Here is a 24,490-nt window from a genome sequence, read left to right as displayed (position 1 = left end):
AATTGCAGCTCTAGAAGTCGAATATCACCCCTTCAACAGACAAAAGGTTTGATCCTTGTGTGGACAGGCAGTAAGAGAAATAGCTCTGAGACCTTCACTTCCACTTAGAATTACTTCCTTTATCTCTCTTTGATCAGTAAAGGTAAGGTAAAGGACCCCTGGATGGTTAAGTCCAGTCAAAGGAGACTATGGGGTTGCGGAGCTCATCTCGTTTTCAGGCAGAGGGAGCTGGCGTTTGTCCACAAACTGCTTTCCGCATCATGTGGCCAACATGACTAAATCACTTCTGGCACAACAGAGCACTGTGATGGAAACCAGAGTGCAGGGAAATGCCATTTACCTTCCCGTCGCAGTGGTACCTATTTATCTACTTGCACTGACGTGCTTTCAAACTGCTAGGTTGGCAGGAGCTGGGACAGAGCAATGGGAACTCACCCCATCATGGGGATTCGAACCGCTGACCTTCTGATCAGCAAGCCCAAGAGGCTCAGTGGTTTAGACCACAGCGCCACCCACGTCCCAATGTTTCATGTAACACACCACTGGGTTCCAAACATATCCATACCTGCTTCTTGAGGTACAGGTGTCAGAGGTCTGTCCATTTTGGGAAATTCCATCCCCACCCCAGTAAACCTATATTCCATCCCATATTTTACACAAAGGGCCCCAATTCTCCAGAAAGGCTTTCTAGTGGGTTTCTAGTAGCTCAAAGGGGAGAAGATGGAAAACCTCACTTCCATGAGCCCAATGGTGCAAGCCAATGAAAATTAACTCTGAGTAATTTCACACTTAGGAGTCAGGCCACAAACATCATTAGACACAATCCATTTGGAGACCTCTGAGATTTGTGAAACTATTCCATACAAATGATGTACTGTGCCAAGATTTATAGATTTACAGACCATGGCTGTTTCCCCACCCACCCCAATACCTCCCCGAAAGTCAAAATTAAATCTCCACCAAACAGAAATTGGACCAGACAGTCTAATCCCTTTCATAACAAACCCTATTCTACAACTTATCCTAGGCAATTTCAGAAATTTCATTGTGAAATGTTTCCATGGCAATATGTAGATGCCATTAAAATACCCAAAGATGGCAAATTCCGCTCCATCAGTGAGAGTATGCAGAAAATGGTCATAATGCAAAGCATCAGAATTTAAATTGAAGATAAAAAGCTAGACTAGGCAATGCATGAGAAAGTTGTGGAAGGCAAATATTAAAAAAAAAGTATACCCAGAAAAATGTATTGAAAACACAACGGAATGGAAGGCACTCTTTTTAGTAGAAGTATTTCCCATATTATAGGCTGACTTCTCCAATTTACTATTAGCAAGATAAGATCAAGAGGATTTCTATTGATGCTTTCCTTACTGTTGTGTTACACAAGGAACTTAGATCATCACCATTTAAAGGAAAACAGATCACTATTAAAATTGTCTGCTCAAATTGTCTGCACTTGACTGCACTCCTAGTTGCCATTTTCACACTCACAATGGAAAAACAACTACTCAGAAAGAGAGAAGCAATTATTTCTGAAACAGGAAAAAAGGAACTATATGAAAATTATTTCTGGAGCAAGAAAAGAAAAGAAAAGAAAAGAAAAGAAAAGAAAAGAAAAGAAAAGAATGACAATCAGCTACAGATAGATGCTGCACATGACTTTTCTATTCCTGAGTACACTTGGCCAAAATAACACCGCCATTGATATGTGGCACACATGCAGGCAGAGAGGATGGCTGAAAAACACACACAAGCAGAAACACAAGGAAGGGCACATGGAGAGAGATGCAGACACAGCTAAAAAATTGGACTGACCCTCACCAACTAACAGCTCATTTATGCTCTTGTGAACAGATAATCCTGATCTGCTGCTTAGGCCACATCTGTCCTGTACCTTTAAAGCAGCACCACAGCCATGGCTTCCCTAAAAGAACCCGGGGAACTATAGCCTGTTAAGGGTGCTGGCAGGAGATCCGTAATTCCCCTCACAGAGTTACACATCTCAGCACGGTTCAACAACCAACCCCTCTTCCCAAGACAAGCGAAGGGTGGTTTACATATGGTCAACTGGTCAAGAAGGAAAGGTCTATAGAACTGAGAGGAACTCCTTACTTGGCAGCCATTGTAGATCAACTGATGCTCCAGTTTCTTGATTCCCAGAATCTGCTGGAACATTTCATAAAGCTGCTCTTTGCTCAGAATAAGTTCTGACACGGCACTTAAAGCCATCCTGTTGGGCATTTTGCTCAAGTCCTCCTCTCCCCTGCAAATGGCGTCGTATTTGGCTATCCAAGAACTCAGCACAGTCTCTTTGCTTAATCCATCGATTTCAGGCAAACTCCGAACCCTCTTTTCTATGTTCTTCTTAAACACATCTCTGAAGTCACTCGCCGAGCATCCTCCACTGTGGACCATCCTGGCAACTCGATCACTCCTGAGAAATACCTTTTTTTTTTAAGAAAAGAAAGAAAAAAGTGGAATTAGGAAAACAAGCACGTAAGAAGAGTTTGGATTTGATATCCCACTTTATCACGACCCGAAGGAGTCTCAAAGCAGCTAACATTCTCCTTTCCCCTCCTCCCCCACAACAAACACTCTGTGAGGTGAGTGGGGCTGAGAGACTTCAAAGAAGTGTGACTGGCCCAAGGTCACCCAGCAGCTGCATGTGGAGGAGCAGAGACGCGAACCCGGTTCACCAGATTACGAGTCCACTGCTCTTAACCACTACACCACACTGGCTCCCAAGCCAGTAAAAGCATGAGTGTGAGAGAGCAAGAAAAGTCCCCACTAACATGTCACCCTTGCTTCAGGATAATGGTTCCAACTACTACACAGGCCAAAGCTTGAGTAGCTGAAGCCATTGCCAAAACCTGCCATTTATATGGAAAAGAAACTTGGCTATAGGGACTGTCACAAGGAATACAACTAGCCAAGCTCCAGTTGCATGAACTGTTCTCTTCCACATGTATATGTCCCTCCCATGAGGCATGGAGAGTACATTTAGGAGCACTAAAAGAAAATTTAGCCCAAAGGCATCTCGCAAATGCAATAGACACTGTACTACTTTGTCCCTGCTACAGCCCTCCTTGCCAAAGTGAGAAAAGTTAGGTCCAATAATACTTTGCAAAGATTGAACGAAGCTCTCTTTCTACAGAATTTGCCAGATAGCTCAGTCCAGTCCACAGATCATTTCAAAATTGTGTTTATTTCAAAGGATGCTGCAGTGAGCACCTCATTCTAATGTTCCAATATACCTTTGAAGGATCAAGCTTTAACGTCTCGCTAAAAATTCCAACCAATTCCTAACACTTAAAACCAGCCAGATTTTCACCCCAAATATTAACACTGTAATTCAGGTGCTTTTTCCCAGCCCTCAAATTGTATATTATGTCCAATATCTTGTGCCCAGGTTAAATTGATCATGATCTCAAGGCTTGGTTTCCAGCTACAAATCGAGTGAGGGTCTTTTAAAATACAGATGGCTACGTTTCCCGCCAATTTATTTATTTAGATAACTTTTCTTCTTTAAGAACGATTTTTATGCCACCTTTCCGAGTCAAGCGCAGGCAAGGCAGCTCAGAACAGGAAAGCATTATACAATCACTAAGTTAAAATCACTAAGAGAAAAAAAATCAGTAAAATTGTCAAGATTTAAATGTTTAATAAAAATTTCAGTACTGACATAAAACACTGAATTAAGGGCATTGCTCCTTGGCAAAACTTAACACCATCCTTAGAGGAACCCAGGCTATGTATTGTGTGTGACCCGCTAGCTGTTTATTAAACCAAGGACATTGGGATGGGTGATATTATTCAACTCCTAGCAGGGTAAGATTATAGGTGTCAGGCCATGGTCTGAAGAGCATAACAATGGAATCAGCCACCTTGATAAATCTATGAGGCTCTGGGCTCAGTCGGTGTCCCAAGAGAGACTACCATCATGAAAGAAATCTGGGATAGAAATGTAACAAACTATATGACTGTAATGTCTTGTACAGCCTGGAGATAGAGGACTCTAGTCATTTTGAGTGATGTACACACACACTATTTATTCATTAAGGGCATCTAGTGAAGTTCCTTCTGGTTGTGTTGCAGAGGGCAGAAGCACATCTTGCAGTAAACAGAAAAGTGACATTTTCTGTTGTGGTGCGATGATTTAGACAGAATAGTCTCTGCCCAGAAATAAGGCATGTGCTGATGAAGAGGCCATTTTGATGCAGGGTGGAAAAAGTACTCATTACTAAGGCCCTTTGCTGGTTATTGACACTAGTTACTGGTCATTTTTTTAGTTACATTTTGTATTGTCTGACAGTGCTGCTGGGTTTTATTGATGTTATTGTATTTTAATGGATGTTATTATAAACAACCTTGAGATGTTTCCATAATAGGAGATTCAAAAATATTTTATCAGATAACTAATAAGGAGTTAAATAAATTTGAGGGTGTGTTTATATATATATATATATATATATATATATATATATATCCAATCTGCAGATTAATATGGAAAAAGATGAAACAGAATTATGGAAAAGCATGTGTGAAGAAGAAGAAGAAGAAGAAGAAGAAGAAGAAGAAGAAGAAGAAGAAGAAGAAGAGTTTGGATTTGATATCCCGCCTTTCACTCCCTTTAAGGAGTCCCAAAGCGGCTAACATTCTCCTTTCCCTTCCTCCCCCACAACAAACACTCTGTGAGGTGAGTGGGGCTGAGAGACTTCAAAGAAGTGTGACTAGCCCAAGGTCACCCAGCAGCTGCATGTGGAGGAGCGGAGACTCGAACCCGGTTTCCCAGATTACAAGACTACCGCTCTTAACCACTACACCACACTGGCTCTCTTTCTGGTGTGAAAGTGAGATAGATCAGAGACACTAGATTTTCCCATCGACCACAGCAAACTATGGCAAGTTCTTAAAGAAATGGGAGTGCCTGATCACCTCATCTTTCTCCTGAGAAATCTCTATGTGGGAAAGGAAGCTACAGTTACAACTGGATATGGAACAACTGATTGGTTCAAAATTGGGAAAGGAGTACGAAAAGGCTGTATATTGTCTCCCTGCTTATTTAACTTACACAGTGGTACCTCGGGTTACATACGCTTCAGGTTACAGACTCCGCTCACCCAGAAATAGTACCTCAGGTTAAGAACTTTGCTTCAGGATAAGAACAGAAATCGTGCTCCGGCGGCACAGCAGCAGTGGGAGGCCCCATTAGCTAAAGTGGTCTTCAGGTTAAGAACAGTTTCAGGTTAAGAACGGACCTCCAGAACGAATTAAGTACTTAACCCGAGGTACCACTGTATGCAGAATTCATCATGCGAAAGGCTGGGCTGGATGAATCCCAAGCCGGAATGCTTTTGAATTATGGTGCTGGAGGAGACTCTTGAGAGTCCCATGGACGAGATGGTTGGACAGTGTTCTCGAAGCTACCAGCATGAGTTTGACCAAACTGCCAGAGGCAGTGGAAGACGGGAGTGCCTAGCATGCTCTGGTCCATGGGGTCACGAAGAGTCGGACACGACTGAACAAATAAACAACAACAACAACAGTTTCCATTGCTCTTTGCCACCATCCATTTTGGACCATGTAATACAAAAAGAGTTAAAAAGGAAAAAGCATCACCTTTGAGGTTTAATTGTTACATACAAGAGTCCTCTTTAGAGAAAGTTATTTGTGCTACTGCAGTTGTATGCTGTAAAACTCAAAGAGATTCAGTTTACAATTTTGAAAACATGTTTCAATTTTACTTTTTTAAAAAGAAAAAAAAGAGGAAAAACACAACCCAAAATTAATTTAATGCATACAACTTGGGAGAAGCTCCTGAACCTAAAGCAGTATCTATTCTCGTTAAACGAACGAACATTAAAAACTGCACAGAGGTAGAAGCAAAGCTTTTTATTTCACATATGATTAACGCTTGATTTTTAGGAATGAGACAGTCAAGCATGGAAAAAGTTGCTTGTCTCCAGAATGAGCGCTTGTTGCATTCCTTCATGAACTCATGACAGTCCTATTGCTTAGGAGAACTGATCATGGGAGAAACTTCATTTGGCCTTTGCCTACCCAATGACTCTGCTTCGGTTGTAATGCTTTCTACCATTCGGAGCATGTCCCATTTACACACAGGACACGTCTGGTGATTCAGAAGCCAAGGATCAACACAGGCTTTGTGGAAAAGATGTCTGCAGTGCAAGACACGGGTTATGTCTTTCGGCTTGTACATTTCCAAACACACCGCACAGCTCTCTCCACTCGACCCAACTTCCTTGTCGTCCTTCTTCAATGTGCGGAGCTCAAGATCATTCATGGCCTTACCGATATCAAGTTCCTGCGGCCACCTCTGGACCAGGTTCCTGGATCTCCGCAGCCTTGCGGCAGAGTAGCAGGTGCAATATGCCACAGCAAGGGAGGCAAAAACAAAAATGGTACCCATGTAATGGGTTATCCAAGGGTAATGGTGCTTCCCAACATCAATGGTTACCCTCACTTGGATGCCATTCTGAGCCAAATGCAAAAGATCTATACCTTTCAGGTTGCTGATCATAACTGAGACAATATCTTCCGCCCCAAAGTTATGCATGGGAAAGATAACATTGCCTGTACCTGGATAATTATAGATGATCACACCGGCAGCTCCCTTTTCTGCGGCCACCATGATTTGCTTTGCAAATGAACACCGTCCCCTCATGATGAGAGCTAGCCAACTGTCCCCGTTCGCTGGCTTCTTAAAATGTGTGAAAGAGCTACAGGCATTTTGATGCAGACCCTCCGGAGGCACCACAACCCCAGACACCTTCTTCAAAGGAGAGGCTCTCGCAAACACCCCGTTTTCCAAAATCTCCCACAAAGTCCGATTTGCTACTAGGAACGATATGTTAAGATTGGCAACCCAAAAGGCGTCAGCTCCTGAGCTGTGCATACAGAGGGCGAGGAGGAGCCCAAGGTGCAGGTAACATAGAGATGTTGCCCTTCCTCTTCCAACGGCAGTCCCAGGAATGCTCATGTTGACACCTGCAATATAGCTGCTGAATCAATAATGCAGGACCAGACAAAAGTCGCCAGCATGCCAAAGCCGAGTCGCTGCTAGCAGAGAGATATTAAAAACCTATCCCCCCCAAAATTGCAGAGAAGCGACCTCAGCAGGCTGTCCAGGCTTAGATACTTGGCAAAGCTTTATGGCAGGTGGCATCAAGCAAAAATCAGGATGGCTTTTCCTCCGGTGAAATAGCCCATTGTTATGTAATGAAATTATGACATCGTGGACAACTCTGCCAATTAGCACTGACTTAGGACGTGGTCTATATAAAATCTTACTGGCTCAGCATCCAAATATGCTTTTGGATGCAGGTAGCACTGTAGTTTAACTACTGAGCCTCTTGGGCTTGCCGATCAGGTCGGCGGTTCGGATGCCCACAATGGGGTGAGCTCCTGTTGCTCTGTCCCAGCTCCTGCCAACCTAGCAGTTTGAAAGCATGCCAGTGCAAGTAGATAAATAGGCACCACTGTGGTGGGAAGGTAAACAGCATTTCCGTGTGGTCTGGTTTCTGTCACGGTGTTCCATTGAGCCAGAAGCAGTTTAGTCATGCTGGGCACATGACCCGGAAAGCTGTCTTTGGATAAACGCTGACTCCCTCAGCCTGAAAGCAAGATGAGCGCCACAACCCCATAGTCGCCTTTGACTGAACTTAACCGTCTAGGGCTCCTTTACCTTCTACCTTATACGTTTATAATCCACTCCCCCCACCACACAGAATCCAGATGTACAACTAAAGTATTGCATAGTGTGTAAATCAATGTTCACAACCTTCTGGGTAACTTTTACTAGAGGGTTTGGCATCTAAGGGAAGTCTGAAGGTATGTGATGCTGTATCGTTATAGCTTAGCTAAGCAGATAGCAACACACACAACTGTTTTTCACTGGCGCACTTTAGTCTATGAAATATTCAGGTTCAGGCTCTGTTAGAGAGCTGCAAAAAAAATGACCCCCAACTCTGTGTCTGTTGATAGATTAACGTGTTAACTGGCAAGGTGTGAAAATGCCACCAGTTTTCACTCTTAAGGTTTTGACATACGAAGGTCTTAATGGCTCAGGACCCCAATATCTTCTGGCATATCTCTCCTTATATGAACCTACTCAGACCCTTAGATCTTCATCCATGGCCTTTCCCTGAGGCTCAGAGAATAAAGGGACCCTTTCAGCCGTAGTTCTTTCCATCTGTGGAACGCTTTCCAGTGAGGTCCGCCTGGCACCTTTGCTGTCATTTTGGGGGGCACCAAATAAAATCTTAGCTCCCTTGCCCCACTGACTTTTGAAGAGTTATACTTTTGCTGTTAATGTACCGCCAAAGATTTCTGTAGGTATTGGGCTGGAGGTATTGTTCTATCTATTTTTATGAATTCCAGCTAGACCGTGACTGGGGCTGGTTATAAGGAGCATATAACTCCCTTGCTACAATTATTCCTCTGGCTGCCAGTCTGTTTCTGGGCACAATTCAAAGTGCGGGTTATGACCTATAAAGCCCGATATAGCTTGGGTCCAAGCTAACTGAATGACTGTATTCCCTCATACAAACCTGCCTGGGCTCTGAGATCTTCATGGGAGGCCCATCTCTCAGTCTCGCCACCCTCCCTGTCATGCTTGGTGGAAGAGGGCCTTCTTGGTAGCTGCTCCCTGACTTTGGAACATCCTTCTCAGAGAAGTTAAGATTGGCTCCCTCCCTCCTTGTTGTTCTTCCGCCAGCAGGTGAAGACTTAATTGTTCCAATAAGCTTTGGGGGAACTGACTGTTGTTCTTTAAAGAAAGGGCTGGTTCTGTAGGGCTTTTATTCTAACTATCTGTATTTTTAAAATAGGTATCATATATATTATTTTAATTCTATTAGTCTTCAGTTGCTTTTAATGATGGCTTTGTCCATGGTTTTAGCAGTTTCTGCTTTATCCGTGATCTGCCTTGAGTCTGTGTCTGGAGGAAAAAGTGGGATATTATTACTTCTACTACTAATAATAATATTAATTTCCTTAGAGGCCCTTCTGAGTATCTTGTTTGAGGGGTCCAATAAAATCATTACTAAATAGGTGGCAAAATATCTGAATGTCTGTTAGGGCTGCAGGGATGGTTCAAAGAGCTAACCATCATAGCAGCTCTAAGAAATGTTCAGATATGTTGTCACTTATTCAGTAACTGGTTTAATAGACACCCTTGTTATATTTGTTCCCCAAAGGCTACGATGATGTATTTTTTTACATGATCTTTTTAGTGGCTAGTTGACCATAATATGTATTTGACTGACTGCTGCTACCAGGGCTATCAAATATAGTTAAAAAGAGAAATAACATTAAATGTGCTTCTCATATGGAGGTGATGCTAACCCTCCATTGGCATTGTAAGTTGAACATATGGATAGAGACTTCAGCACAACAAAAAGTGAAGAGGAGGAGCCATATGTTTTTGATTCCTCCTCTTCACTCCCTGCCAACACACTCTAGGAAAGATGAGGCAAAGGCTCATGCACTCTTGGGCTAAAGCCAGGTATCTGGGATTAACCAGGGAGCTTTCCTCCCAAACACATTTTTGCCTAGCATTATTTTTCAGAAATTAAAAAGTAGATGCATATGTATCTCAACAGAGAAATGGCATTCGCCTCTTTAGTTTTGTCCTCCTTGGGAGGAGTAAAGCAAAAATGCTTTCAACAAGCAACCTGAACCAGTGTGCGATGATCAATCTCGTGCTTATGGATTTAATTGAACAGAGTCTCTGGAAAAAATAAAATACTTTGCAAGGATATATGAAATACTTCCTGAACTAGGAGGCTTCACTCAAGACTGTTGTTCTCACACATGAGCACAGCCATCTCAGAAGCAGATTGCTGAATATATTCTTCTGTGAAATAAAGTAATTTTGAATCTGTGAGCTGCTGAACACACACTTAAGATTTTAATTAACGGTCCCAGCTACCAGTAGCCTCAAAGGAAATCATTCCCCCCAATAAATTTCAGTTCTTCACCTGTTTAGTGAGGAGAATACTTTTATACATGCTTTCTGAAAGTTAAAGCAGTGTTGGAAGCCTCACGAGGTACAAGCGATTTCGTCCCTCTCAGTTCCTTTGGATAACGGCATGGTTGCAAATAGGGCAAATGCCACGCTTTAGCAACCAGCGGTCAATGCACCTTTTGTGGAAGACGTGCCGGCAGGTTAAAATACGCACTACCTCTCTGGGTTTGTATGTCTCCAAGCACACCACACAGGTCTCTCCCGCGAGATCCGTCTCGCTCCTTTTCAACTTGCGCAGCTCCAGCAAATCTACAGCTTTGCGGAGTTCCGCCTTTGCTGCTCTGACACTCCTCTCTTCGTGTCTTGCCCCAATCTGCCCCGAAGTGCAGCACAACGCTGCGCAGGCAACAAATGCCAAAAGGAGGAAGAACAAACACAGGTAGATCTTGTAGAAGCACTGCATAGCTCCCACTTCGATTACCGCAGTGACCTGGATGCCTTCCTTAATCAACTGCAAAATGGGGTTTCCTTTCAGGCTGCTAATCATGATGGTGGCAATATCGCAGGCATCGTCGCAAGTCAAAATGAGAATCTCTCTGTCTGGATGTGAATGGTCATAAATAACAACACCTGTGGCACCTTCTCCCACTGGTGCCTTTCTTCTGCTTTCAGAAGCATCACCTCCTCTTGCAACGAAGGCTATCCAGGACTCAGTGTCTGGTGGTATACTGAACTTAGCTCCCATTATGTAGGCACCTTTAGCTTCTGTGGGCATCTTTAACTTCACCAGCAGCCCTACCATCTTCTTTGAAGGGAGGTCCTCCTCAAAGGAAGCTGGATTTTGTGCTACTGATATGGCCCACTTCTCACTGTCAAGGGTTAGATTAATATAGCCAACAGAGCAACTTGCAGCTTGAGAGCGAGGCACACCAAATATTAGGGAGAGGCTGAAAGCCATCATCCAGAAAGAGGAAACATTTATTCCACCATTGTTGGGAAGTTTCATTTTTCTTTTGCAAGCGGCAAAAATAAAAATCCAAGCGATGACTCACATGGTCAAGCAGCCAAGGCAGCATGATGAACAAAGATGTCTTTCCATATTTGTACAAAGATCAAAAATCCCATTGACTAGAAAGGCACCACAGACTCTAAACCTCACAAACTTGTATACGTAGAATTTCAGCCCCCACTCCCCTTAACTTCATACCAGTAAGACACAGAACCACCACCATAGATCACAACATGCACATCTGTCATCAGGAAGAGAGCTGTGGCCATTGTGACATCAGAACTGCCTCAAATGACCACTCCTTCCTTAGCTTACACATATTTTAAAGGGAGGAGGGGAGAGAGAAGAACAAAGAAACTTCAGGTCCACAGGGAAAAATAATACACACCTTCAGTCCAAATTATTGAAGTATGAAATAGGTAGAGCTCCCTACAGAGATGTTTTCATTTGGGGTGGGGCAGGCCTCCTCCCTTGAGACGTCTGCTGGTGTTTTTTGGGGTGTATGCCTTTAATGGTCAGAGAATTAGATTGATCAGGTATCCTTTTTTCTAGCGAATACAGGTGTGTGGTTTGCATTGTGTCCACAAAATCAAGTTGATGGCCCATGTATGGGATCACTGAAACCACCAACCATTTTATTTTATGCTGTCTACTTTTTATACAGACTACATAATGGCAAGCTGGCAAATCCTATTCTCTCTCTGTTCCTCTGATATTATTGACCTGAGCATCAATACCACCAGCTATGCCACTTTTGTTTATATCTGCCCCTTTAAAATATTGGGGGAGGTGTGGTTTCTACTATTTTGACAATGTAGAGCATGGGTAGGCAAACTAAGGCCCAGGGGCTGGATCTGGCCCAATCACCTTCTAAATCCAGCCCGCAAACGGTCTGGGAATCAGTGTGTTTTTACATGAGTAGAATGTGTGCTTTTATTTAAAATGCATCTCTGGGTTATTTGTGGGGCATAGGAATGCATTCATTTTTTTTCCCTTTCAAAATATGGTCTGGCCCTCCACAAGGTCTGAGGGACAGTGAACCGGCCCCCTGCTGAAAAAGTTTGCTGACCCTTGATTTAGAGAAAGAGCCTTTGCCGTGATTATTGTAAAACAGTCAAAGCTCTCTCTTCCAATTTTCCAACAGCCTAGGAATAATCTTGAAGTCTCATTAATTTTAAAATGGGACTGACAAAGAAAAAAGAGAAGTGATTGTATTCTTCTAATAACAGCAACAGTTTCAAGCAACTTTTTACCACAGTGGAAGGACTTGCATGAAAGCTCACATTCAGCCAGTATGAAAGCACACTGCATCTCCCAAAGAATTCTGAAAACTAAGTTTACCCCTCACAGAGTCGTAATTCCAGCACCCTTAACTACATCTCCCAAGATTCTTTGCAGAAGTCATGTGCATTAATTGTATGGTGTGTACACAGCCCACAGTCAGCAACACTGGTGTGATTCACAGGGAGCTTTGAGCCTATTGTAACTACTGTGAGAAGGTAAACAGTGAAATAATAATCTCTATATATTTCTTCCATGAAGTTTTCTGGCAGTATAAAATTTCCTGAAAACTTACAGGCTCAGTTCTGATGTAAATTCTGCCATTCAAAGTGTGGTTTATGAAGCCAAGAATGAACTTCACGGTCCTGTACTCTGCGTCCTTCCCTCATGATCCCGGCAAATTAACCAACATTAAACTAGAGCTCCCCATTTCACTTCTAATAAGGAATTCTGTTTTCAAAGAACCAGGATCTCCACATCTAAGCTGCAGCCAATTATTTGGTCCATTTGCCTCTTTCTGCCTTCATAAACCCTGACTTGTGTACATTCGGGTCCACAAACTGGGAGATTCCAAGTGGGAATCAAGGCTGTGGGGTGAGCTAAAGAATGGGAAATTGCTAAAGGCCTCTGGTGGATCTCTGTACCATCTAGGAATAAACATTGGGAAGTATCTGGCACTTCCTACGCAGGCACCATTGAAAGCAAAATATACCATGAGATGCTAGGTAAAACACAACCCTGAAAATCACACATGGAAAAAGGTATGTATGTATGTATGTATGTATGTATGTATAAATAAATAAATAAATAAATGGACACGGGGGTGGACCTAATGGTCAGGGGTCCCTTTACCTTTACCTTTACATCTGGCTGGGTTTCCCCAGCTACTCTGGGCGGCTCCCAAGAGAATATTAATAATAACAAAAAAAAAGCAAACATTAAGAACTTCCCTAAACAGGGCTGCCTTCAGATGTCTTCTAAAAGTCAGATAGTTGTTTATTTCTTTGGCATCTGATGGGAGGGTGTTCCACAGGGCGGGTGCTACTACCGAGAAGACCCTCTGCCTGGTTCCCTGTAACCTCACTTCTCGCAGTGAGGCAACAGCCAGAAGGCCCTCAGAGCTGGACCTCAGTGTCCGTGCTGAATGATGGGGGTGGAGACGCTCCTTCAGGTATACTGGGCCAAGGCTGTTTAAGGCTTTAAAGATCAGAACCAACGCTTTGAATTGTGCTCGGAAATGTACTGGGAGCCAGCATAGGTTTTTCAGCACCGGTGTTATATGGTCTTGATGGCCACTCCCAGTCACCAGTCTAGCTGCAGTCTTCTGGATTTGTTGTAGTTTCCAGGTCACCTTCAAAGGTAGCCCCATGTAGAGTGCATTGCCATAGTCCATACCACCAATTGTTTTTGTTAAGAAACAAGAAAACAAGCAAGCCATTGACAAAATAGCAGAGATCTGCATAACGGATCAGCACTTGAATGGTAGTCCTATCTGGATGTTCTTCCTCTTGTAATTCCAATTGGGATGGAAGAAGAGTTTGGATTTGGATTTGATATCCCACTTTATCACTACCCTAAGGATTCTCAAAGCAGCTCACAATCTCCTTTCCCTTCCTCCCCCACAACAAACACTCTGTGAGGTGAGTTGGGATGAGAGACTTCAGAGAAGTGTGACTGGCCCAAGGTCACCCAGCAGCTGCATGTGGAGGAGCGGAGACACGAACCCGGTTTACCAGATTACGAGTCCACTGCACCACACTGGCTCTGAAGAACAAGGAAAGATGTTTTTGCTGGTGCCCACCCTGTCAAATGCCCATTGCCACGTTACACAGTGTGGTGGGGGATGGGGAGGGCTGAGAAGCAGTGTTAGGCATTTAGCCTCCCCACAGGATTTAAGACCCTGTTCAGTGTGGGTTCTAAATCACACAGGGTGCCTACACAGAATTCCCTTCACCAGACTTTCCCCATCCAATGCATGGGAGACAGTGTCAAGCATACAGTACAGAGGGCAGAGTCAATGAACATTGCTTCCCTCTTTTCCCCTCCCCTGGTGATCGAGAAATAGACCTTTCCTATAGGGTTTCCCCCCTTCCATATTACAATTCTACCAGAGTTATATACATAGTGCAGACATCTTTTCTCCAAGGAATGATTTGTTGCTGGGAAATCACATTTCTCTTGCACTACACCTATACCAGGTTTTCATCCTTTGAAACTGCATTTATCAGGGACCTGTAGAACACAGTTCTGCCAAAAAAACCACGGGCAACTTGTTGATTGAGCACGCTTCCTGGCCCGGCTACATCACTGCGCACACACACAGTGGTGGACCCACATTTTGGAGGCCCTAGAGCTTCATCTGTTATGGGAGCCCCTTCGCAACAAGGTCTGGGTTAACCACTGTTATCTTCTTCAGTCGGGTTGTTTACAACAACCCGTACAGCATCTGTGCTGTTGACTTTCAAATTTTGGGATTGCTGAAATATAGGGTGGCGCTGTGGGTTAAACCACAGAGCCTAGGACTTATAGATCAGAAGGTCGGCGGTTCGAATCCCCACGATGGGGTGAGCTCCTGTTGCTCGGTCCCTGCTCCTGCCAACCTAGCAGTTCGAAAGCACGTCAAAGTACAAGTAAATAAATAGTGGGAAGGTAAACGGCGCTTCCTTGTGCTGCTCTGGTTTGCCAGAAGCAGCTTAGTCATGCTGGCCACATGACCCGGAAGCTGTACACTGGCTCCCTCGGCCAATAAAGCGAGATGAGCACCACAACCCCAGAGTCAGTCACGACTGGACCTAATGGTCAGGGGTCCCTTTACCTTTATGCAATGCAAAATTAAGCAATTTGAGTTGTGCAACTCAAATTGGATCTACTAGGCCAAGGTTTCCCAAATTCTGGGGTCTCCTAATTTGGACTACAACTCCCATCATCCCTAGCTAGCAGGACCAGAGGTTGGAGATGATGGGAATTGTACTCCAAAAAACCGCTGGAGAAACCCTGTACTAGACCCAACTTCTTTAAGCAATGTGGACTAAAAGTTGCTTCTGGGACCCCTCTGGGATTAGGAGCCCTGAAGCTTAAACTTCCACGGTTTCATAGCAGCTCTGACCCTGCACACATGTGCCCAGACTAACAGAACTTTCTAGAAGGGTTTTGCTTAGTACAGTGGTACCTCGGGTTACATACGCTTCAGGTTACATACGCTTCAGGTTACAGACTCCACTTACCCAGAAATAGTACATTCTTTGCTTCAGAATGAGAACAGAAATCGTGCTCCGGCGGCACGGCGGCATCAGGAGGCCCCATTAGCTAAAGTGGTGCTTCAGGTTAAGAACAGTTTCAGTTTAAGAACGGACCTCCGGAACGAATTAAGTACTTAACCCGAGGTACCACTGTAGACAGAACATATCCCAGCTGTAGCACTCAAGAACTTAAACATTCCTTACAAAGAAGTGGTAAATGCCATAAGACTTACTCTTCTGTCACAGAAAGTGCAAGACTTTTGCGAACTTTTTTTACTGGTTTTAAAAATATTTCCCCATCTATTGTAGCCCCCCCCTCTGTTTCCTTAATCACACATCCCATTGTGTTGCCCATGAGTAAAACCCCTGGTTGCAAAGCAATCTTCCCATGCATGAACATTACACGGAAACGTGATTTCACGCTGCGGGCACTGGATTTGGTGCAACAGAGGTTTTGCACCAAAAGAAAAGCCCAGTGGTTCAAAAATAATCTGGAAAGAGCCTCTCAATGCAGCCGTGACACAAAACTGATATACTATTTCCCCCCTTCCTTGTTGAATCACTGTTGCTAAAAATGCAGCTGAAATATTGTTTCAACTTCAGAGGCTTTTCAGGTGACAAAATAAACCAATTTTGTGCTTATGGGTTTCTTACATGAACAGAGTCTCTGGAGAAAATCAAACACTTTGAACGGATATATGAAATGCTTCCTGAGCTAGGAGGCTTCACTCATAAACTGTTGATCTTACACAAGAGCTGACACACCCCAGAAGTCTATCGCTGAAGGGATTATTCTGCGAAAGAAAAGTTTCAGATTTAAGAGCTGCTGATCATGCGTTTAGGACTTTAATTACCGATTACAACTGCCAAAAGCCTCAGATGCAAATCACCTTCCTCTGACAAATATTCGTTCTTCATCTGTCTAGTGAGAAGAATACTTTTATATATGCTTCTGGAAGCCACTCAAGGTGCAATCCCTCTCAGTTCCTTTGGATAATGGCATGGTTGCAAATAGGGCAAATGCCACGCTTTAGCAACCAGCGGTCAATGCACCTTTTGTGGAAGACGTGCCGGCAGGTCAAAACACGCAACACCTCTCTTGGCTTGTACGTCTCCAAGCACACAACACAGGTCTCATCCGCTAGATCCATTTCGCCCTTTTTCAACCTGCGCAGTGCTAGCAAATGAACAGCTTTGCGGAGCTCTGCCTTTGTTCCCTGGACGCCCCTTTCTTCATGTCTTACCACCATCTGCCCCGGACTGCAGCATAATACTAAATAGGCAACCAGAGTCAGGATGAGAGAGTAGGCACACAAGTAGATCTTCCAGAAGCACTGGGTCGTTCCCACTTCAATGACTGCAGTTACACGGATACCTTCCTGAATCAGACGTAGAATCTGTTTCCCTTTCAGGCTGCTGATCATAATGGCAGCTATGTCCCCTCCGTCCTTGTGGGTCAAAATGAGAATCTCTTTGTCTGGGCACGAATGGTCATAGATGATGACTCCGGTAGCACCTTTCCCCGCAGCCACCTTTATTTTCTCTTTGAAAGTGCAACCACCCCTTGCAATGAAGGCTATCCAAGCCTCTGTGTTTGGCGGCACATTGAAATCCGTGCCCAGACTACAGGCATCTTTCGCTTCTCCTGCCGGGATCGCCAACACCCCCACCATCTTCTTTGAAGGAAGGTTCTCCTCAAACAGTGGCGGGTTGTACACCTCACTTATGGCCCATTTCCCCCAGTGAAGGGTCAGGTTCATATAGTAGACGGATTGACTCGCTGCTTGAGAATGAGGCAGGCAAAAAATTAAGGGGAGGCAGATAACCGGTTTCCAGCACGACGAAACCTTTCTTCCATAGTTACTGTCAAGCTTCATTCTTCCTTCCTGCTTTCAAAAAAGGCAAAAAAGAAAAGGGAGGGAAGAAAGATCCAAGTGATGGCTCAGGTGACAAGATGCCAATGGCTAATGGTTTCTTCAAAAAAAGATGGCACAGATAGCTAACATTTCTTTCCACGTTTGTGTTTTGGAGAGATTGTTCCTGGGATCAGCCTACCCTTTTGACAGCCATGTGAAGTGAGGTGGTGCCAAGGAGCAGAAGACAGCATAAACAATGGATTGACTCATATAAATCCTGCGACCCTATTGGCCAAGGGTCTGGCCACAACCTTCCTGACATAGCAAGTATCATCTGATTTCATGGTCCAAGTTTAACCTCTCACCTATCAGGGCTGTTGAGGTGGCAAAGAAAACAGAAAACTGTATAATGATTGTGCTGTACAGTATAAATCTTTTTTCTCTGAATAATATTTTCCAAGTAACACAGGCCATTGATTCATCTCAGGTGTGGAGATCAACGCCTAAGAACATGCTGGCAATACAAGGCACCATCGTTCTCTCTAACTAGTAAAGGTAAAGGGACCCCTGACTGTTAGGGTCCAGTCGCGGATGACTCTGGGTTTGCGGCACTCATCTCACTTTAGTACAGCTTCCGGGTCATGTAGCCAGCATGACTAAGCTGCTTCTGGCAAACCAGAGCAGTGCACGGAAATGCTGTTTACCTTCCCGCTGGAGCGGTACCTATTCATCTACTTGCACTTTGACGTGCTTTCAAACTGCTAGGTTGGCAGGAGCTGGGACCGAGCAACAGGAGCTCACCCCATCACGGGGATTCGAACCGCCAACCTTCTGATCAGCAAGCCCTAGGCTCTGTGGTTTAGACCACAGCGCCACCCATGCTGGTGTAAAAGAAGTTTTAATGTCTGCAGCAGTTCTCTATACCAGAAAGGTTTCCATCAGCAGTCATTTTTGCTTGTTGAGAAAGAGAAGAGATTGCAAAGCCCACTCCAGAATAGACAACATGGTTCACTGAAGACTTCAAGTTTAATCGTAGTGCCCTAATAACAGGAAAGGGAGAAGCTATAGGTGGGCACAAGTCTCATTCATGGGTAATGCATGCTTCTTCTTTTTCTTTTTGCAAATAATTTTTATTTAGTTCTACACATTTAAGTTTATAATCATACCACATCACATCCAGAGTTAAAAGATTCCTCCGAATCCCTAGACTTCTCACCTTCCCTTCCATGGGTACTGTCGTTAAACCTCTTCTACTGCATCTTAAAAAAAAAAAAAAAAAATCCAATATTTTTATAACTCCATTATATCCATAGTTCTCGTTACACAAGTGTTATTGCAGTCCTGCTGATTTTTTTTTTTTTTTAAAAAAAATCCCATTCCTTATTAAAGTTTTGGTCTTCCTGGTTCCTGAGCTTCCTGGTCAGTTTTGCCATTTTGGCATAGTCCAACAACTTAATCTGCCAGTTCTCTCTGGTAGGGACTTTATCTTCTTTCCATCTCTGGGCTAATAACATTTGTGCAGCTGTCGTCACATACATTAAAAGTATTTTCTGCTCCCTTGGAATTTCAGCACCTACAATTCCTTAATAAAAAAGCCTCTGGTTTTGTTTTGTTGTTATAAAAGTTGCTTTAAACAAATTTCTTCAGTTTGTTATATAACATTTCCCAGAATGCTTTTATTAGTAGCAGCAATGCATGCTTCTTTGAGGCAAGAAGATTCAGAATTCCAGAGGCAGAGAGGCAGAAGACAAGGAGTGAATAACAAGATTGGGTGGTTATCATTAAAGGAGTTATTTTGCACAGCCCTAAGGAACACTGGGATGTGGGTGGCGCTGTGGGTTAAACCACAGAGCCTAGGACTTGATGATCAGAAGGTCGGCGGTTCGACTCCCCGTGATGGGGTGAGCTCCCGTTGCTCAGTCGCTGCTCCTGCCAACCTAGCAGTTCAAAAGCACATCAAAGTGCAAGTAGATAAATAGGTACTGCTCTGGTGGGAAGGTAAATGGTGTTTCCGTGTGCTGCTCTGGTTCACCAGAAGTGGGTTAGTCATGCTGGCCACCTGACCCGGAAGCTGCACACTGGCTCCCTCAGCCAATAAAGCGAGATGAGCACCGCAACCCCAGGGTCAGCCACGACTGCACCTAATGGTCAGGGGTCCAGTGTGGTGTAGTGGTTAAGAGCGGTAGTCTTGTAATCTGGTGAACTGGGTTCGCGTCTCCGCTCCTCCACCTGCAGCTGCTGGGTGACCTTGGGCCAGTCACACTTCTCTGAAGTCTCTCAGCCCCACTCACCTCACAGAGTGTTTGTTGTGGGGGAGGAATGGAAAGGAGAATGTTAGCTGCTTTGAGACTCCTGAAGGGGAGTGAAAGGCGGGATATCAAATCCAAACTCCTCCTCTTCTTCTTCTTCTTCTTCTTCTTCTTCTTCTTCTTCTTCATTTAAGGAACCCTGGGCACATCCCACCCTCTCCAAGGATGTCCCATATAGATGCCAAATTCAAGCTAAACCTCCAGGACAGCTGATATTTAGGCACACCAGTCTATAAAAAGTTAAAGCTTTACAACACAACTTGTTGTGGTTAAACCTATCTTTAGTTGCTGCTTTTAGAATTAATTTTAACTGGTTTTACAATAGGTTTGTAAACTGCCCTGGAGACACACATAAAATGTGATTCATAAATCAACACCACCAGCACACCGTAATGGGCTACAGCTAGGGTCAAAGTGCAATAGTGTCTACAGAATTTACCATGAAGCCAGACAATGAAGCCAAAAGCAACATTATGCTCCACATTCTTTTACCAAAAGTCTGTTAACTGCATAGTTTTCCCCTCCTTCCTATGTAACTTTAATAAGTTAATGTTCTATTGCTCTTTATGTTCTCTGTCTGTTTCCTTGGGGAGTCTGTTAACAGTCAATGTTAAAACTGTACACTGGCAGCTGATACGTTGAAATTCTGCAGAATGCTTGGCTCACATTGTTGTTCTCTCTCTCTCTCTGCATTATAAAACATCTGTGTTTCACCAAGAAGCTACTTGAAAAAAATAAAAAGACACATATACAAATTGTTCTGTGCTTTATGTTTAACAGCTTGGATGTGCAATGGGCAAAATCCCAACCTGCCCTCTGAAAACCTGCTGGCACTAGAAGATGGTTTTTAAACCTTATGCCAGTAAACAGCAAAGGGAAACATAAGATGAAGACCTCTGCCAACAGAGAGTTTTCTGCTTTTTAGCCATTAGACAGCATATTTCGCTTTCACCTCAATCTCTCCCCAACATGCCCCACTGGAGAAAATAAACTTCAACAGCGGTGCTTTATACAATCGTTCCAATCTGCCAAGACACAAAACATAAATTGTTACCCTTGAGTTTCGAAATTCAAGAGAGATTTAATGCATTCTATACTCTGAAGGAAGTTCTGCATGACCTGGCTGCAGCCAACCCTCTGAAACATTTCTTTACTATGGCTGAAAGATCTAGAAAAGTGTGCATTCTGAGCAATGGCTTAAACAGCGAGGAGCACTTGTGGCCATTCCGATTTTGTCAGATTACAGTGGTTCCGCGAGTCTTTTTGTCTTGCGGTTTTTTCGTCTTGCGAAGCAAGCCCATTGACGGATTAGCGCTATTAGCGTTATTGGCACTTTAAGGGCTAAAAACGGCTTTTTAAGGCTAAAGGGATTAGCGGTTTTGCTGCTAAAATGCTTTTAGCAGCTTAGCGATTCAGAAAAAGGGGTTTTGGAGCAAAAAAAACCCCTCAAAATTTTTCGTCAATTTTCGTCTTGCGAAGCAAGCCCATAGGGAAATTCGTCTTGTGAAGCGCCTCTGCAGGCGGAAAACCCTTTCGTCTTGCGGGTTTTCCGTCTTGCGAGGCATTTGTCTTGCGGGGCACCACTGTACAATTCAGCTAGTGTCCATGGATGATGGGCACTGTAGTCCAACAATACTGAGAGGGCCATAGGTTCCTCATCCTTACTCTAAAGGCATAGTACACTTTAAGCACCACTGAAACTCACATGTCAAGCTGGTTTTCTGCAGCAGATGATGAAAGTAGAATACAATTCACGTGTATAAACACCTTGAAACACTCTCCTGGGAAACCTGCTTCACCAGCTACCCAACAGGATGTGAATGTGTATTTTACTCCCAGCACAGTATGAATTTGCTATAAGAAACACTGGTGCTTTCCACAACAATCCACTGTGGGGTCTAAACCACTGAGCCTCTTGGGCTTGCTGATCATAAGGTCAGCAGTTCAAATCCGTGCGACGGAGTGAGCTCCTGTTGCTCTGTCCCAGTTCCTGCCAACCTAGCAGTTCGAAAGCATACCGGTGCAAGTAGATAAATCGGTACCGCTGCAGTGGGAAGGTAAACAGCATTTCCGTGCATTCTGGTTTCTGTCATGGTGTCCTGTTGCGCCTGAAGCAGTTTAGTCATGCTGACCACATGACCCAGAAAAGCTGTTTGTGGACAAACACCAGCTCCCTCAGCCTAAAAGCAAAGTAAAGCGCCTTACCCCACAATCAAATTTGACTGGACCCAACCATCCAGGGGTCCTTTACGTTTTTTACCACTTCCACACATTATATTTGAGACAAGGAGCACTTCCTTTCAAACACCCTTTGGCCAATTTTCTACATGGTCAAAGGAAACATTAAGCCAATCACAAGCAGTAAATCTTTGCAATACAGTGGTACCTCTGGTTACATACTTAATTCATTCCAGAGGTTCGTTCTTAACCTGAAACTGTTCTTAACCTGAAGCACCACTTTAGCTAATGGAGCCTCCAGCCGCCGCCGCACGATTTCCGTTCTCATCCTGAAGGAAAGTTCTTAACCCGAGGTAATACTTCTGGGTTAGCAGAGTCTGTAACCTGCAGCGTATGTAACCTAAGGTACCGCTGTACTCTTGTGAGGCACCAGGTAGATTCCAGTCCTACATACCACTGCTGGAGTCAACTCTACCACTGGGAAAGGCAAGTCACACCTCAGGCATGATCCATTCTATTTTTTATCAGGCAAGAGCCATTTTCAATGTTCTGTCTGAAACACCAATGATATTTGAGCCATTTCTGTCACCCGTGGTCACAATTTCAAATTTAGGCTCCAAAGCCAAACCCCTCCCCCGCAATACAGAAATAAAAACAAAAAACTACATCACTTGCTGGGGACGCGGGTGGCGCTGTGGGTTAAAGCCTCAGTGCCTAGGGCTTGCCGATCGAAAGGTCGGTGGTTCGAATCCCCGCGGCGGGGTGCGCTCCCGTTGTTCGGTCCCAGCGCCTGCCAACCTAACAGTTCGAAAGCACCCCTGGGTGCAAGTAGATAAATAGGGACCGCTTACTAGCGGGAAGGTAAACGGCGTTTCCGTGTGCGGCTCTGGCTCGCCAGAGCAGCGATGTCACGCTGGCCACGTGACCCGGAAGTGTCTTCGGACAGCGCTGGCCCCCGGCCTCTTTGAGTGAGATGGGCGCACAACCCTAGAGTCTGTCAAGACTGGCCCATACGGGCAGGGGTACCTTTACCTTTACATCACTTGCTGTGAGAAGTGCTGGTTAAATTACCCCAAATCAGGCTTTGAAACAAACCTCAGGGAGTTAACTAAAGCCCATCTCAAAACTGAGGCAAGCTGCCTGAGCCCCCAAATTCTCCTCCACCTCATATTTTGGATTTGCTTACAGAGTTTTCCAGGTTTCTCTATTTTTCCCCTGAATAATTCTAAATTAATTGCAGCGAGCAATGGAAGATGTGCCCATCCTCTATTTGCTGCAGAGGAACTCAACACAGATCTAAGGTATGTGCTGTTCTATGCATTCCTTTCCAATATCGCTGACCGGCTAGAATAATTAACTTACCTAGAAATGTGGAGCAAACAACGTCATATCTTGATTTCATCCTTGGTTTATAGCTTTAAAAACGTTGGCAGGTATTACAGAGAAGTTATGAGAAGAAGACGACCACACCACTGAATTAGCATTAAGCATTTCCCTACTGCCTTGATCTCTTTCACCAGCAGATGGGATTTTGGACTTTATTGGGAAGACTGAACTGAGTAATGTTGGCAGCCAAATATAGCCTCCACATTTTAAATCCTTTTTGCATCATAAAAGATGCAAAATAAGACAATATAAGGGAACCGGTGCGGTATGCCTCTACATTACGTTTTAGGCTTCTTGGTGCATTAACCCTCTGTTTTCCAATCCTGAGTTTCTACTACTCCTCCAAATCTCTGCTTGCAAGCTGCCTTGGATTTTTTCCACCCTATGACCTGCAGCTATATACATGCCCCACATTGGTCAAAGAGAACAGCAGCTAGGAACATATATAGAAAGCTGCCTTTCTCAAACAAGTCTCTCTCAGCCCTAGCTAAAGATGCCTGCGGCTGAACCGAGAACCTTCTAAATGCTCTGCCACTGATACACAGCCCTTCCCCTTGAAGTCCAACAAGCATTTTATCCAAATGCTAAAAGGATGTCTAAACACAGAGAAAGATGACAAAAGACTTCTGGCTGCAGAGCAGGTCCGTCAGTGCTTCAGGTAGCAAAAGTCAACCGCCTCATGGACATCTCTGAAAAAGAGGAGCAGCTTAGCAAGGAAAGTTGCCGAAACCTTGCTTTTCATGCATCTATTAAAAAAAAAAAAAAGCCTGTTTTGAATCTGGCATCCCATGTGAGATGCTGGCAAACAGGAAATGCACCTGAAAATGAGTCAGGGTAATGCAAGATCTCCAGTAGATGCAAGAAGCTTTAGCAAAATGGGTAATTCTGCTGCTATGTCATCTAGACAGCATCTTAAAAAGCAGAGACATCACCTTGCCAGCAAAGGTCCGTATAGTTAAAGCTATGGTTTTCCCAGTAGTGATGTATGGAAGTGAGAGCTGGACCATAAAGAAGGCTGATCGCTGAAGAATTGCTGATTTTGAATTATGGTGCTGGAGGAGACTCTTGAGAGTCCCATGGACTGCAAGAAGATCAAACATATCCATTCTGAAGGAAATCAGCCCTGAGTGCTCACTGGAAGGACAGATCCTGAAGCTGAGGCTCCAATACTTTGGCCACCTCATGAGAAGAGAAGACTCCCTGGAGAAGACCCTGATGGTGGGAAAGATGGAGGGCACAAG

At 44.1% G+C, this 24,490-nt stretch overlaps 2 protein-coding genes across 8 annotated transcripts in view; both read right to left on the bottom strand.

Moving 5' to 3' along the window:
* Positions 1 to 24,490, bottom strand: part of CADPS2 (calcium dependent secretion activator 2) — a 343,854-nt gene that overhangs the window by 225,651 nt on the left and 93,713 nt on the right. For 2 of the 7 annotated variants that reach the window (XM_083399354.1, XM_083399355.1), the window contains exon 3: positions 2,116 to 2,448. The exons of the other annotated variants lie outside the window; for them this stretch is intronic. In XM_083399354.1, the coding sequence (XP_083255480.1) occupies positions 2,116 to 2,448 (333 nt within the window). The remainder of the gene's footprint in view (positions 1 to 2,115; positions 2,449 to 24,490) is intronic. 7 annotated transcript variants of the gene reach the window in all.
* Positions 5,881 to 7,216, bottom strand: RNF148 (ring finger protein 148). Its single transcript, XM_083402556.1, has one exon. It carries the CDS (start codon positions 7,001 to 7,003, stop codon positions 6,011 to 6,013), a length of 993 nt encoding a protein of 330 aa, XP_083258682.1. The 5' UTR covers positions 7,004 to 7,216; the 3' UTR covers positions 5,881 to 6,010.

Source organism: Podarcis tiliguerta (genome assembly GCF_965153285.1).
Source record: "Podarcis tiliguerta genome assembly, chromosome: 10".
NCBI lineage: Eukaryota > Metazoa > Chordata > Lepidosauria > Squamata > Lacertidae > Podarcis > Podarcis tiliguerta.
The sequence above is the reverse complement of the archived record's forward strand: the minus strand, read 5'-3'. Positions and strand labels throughout refer to the sequence as shown.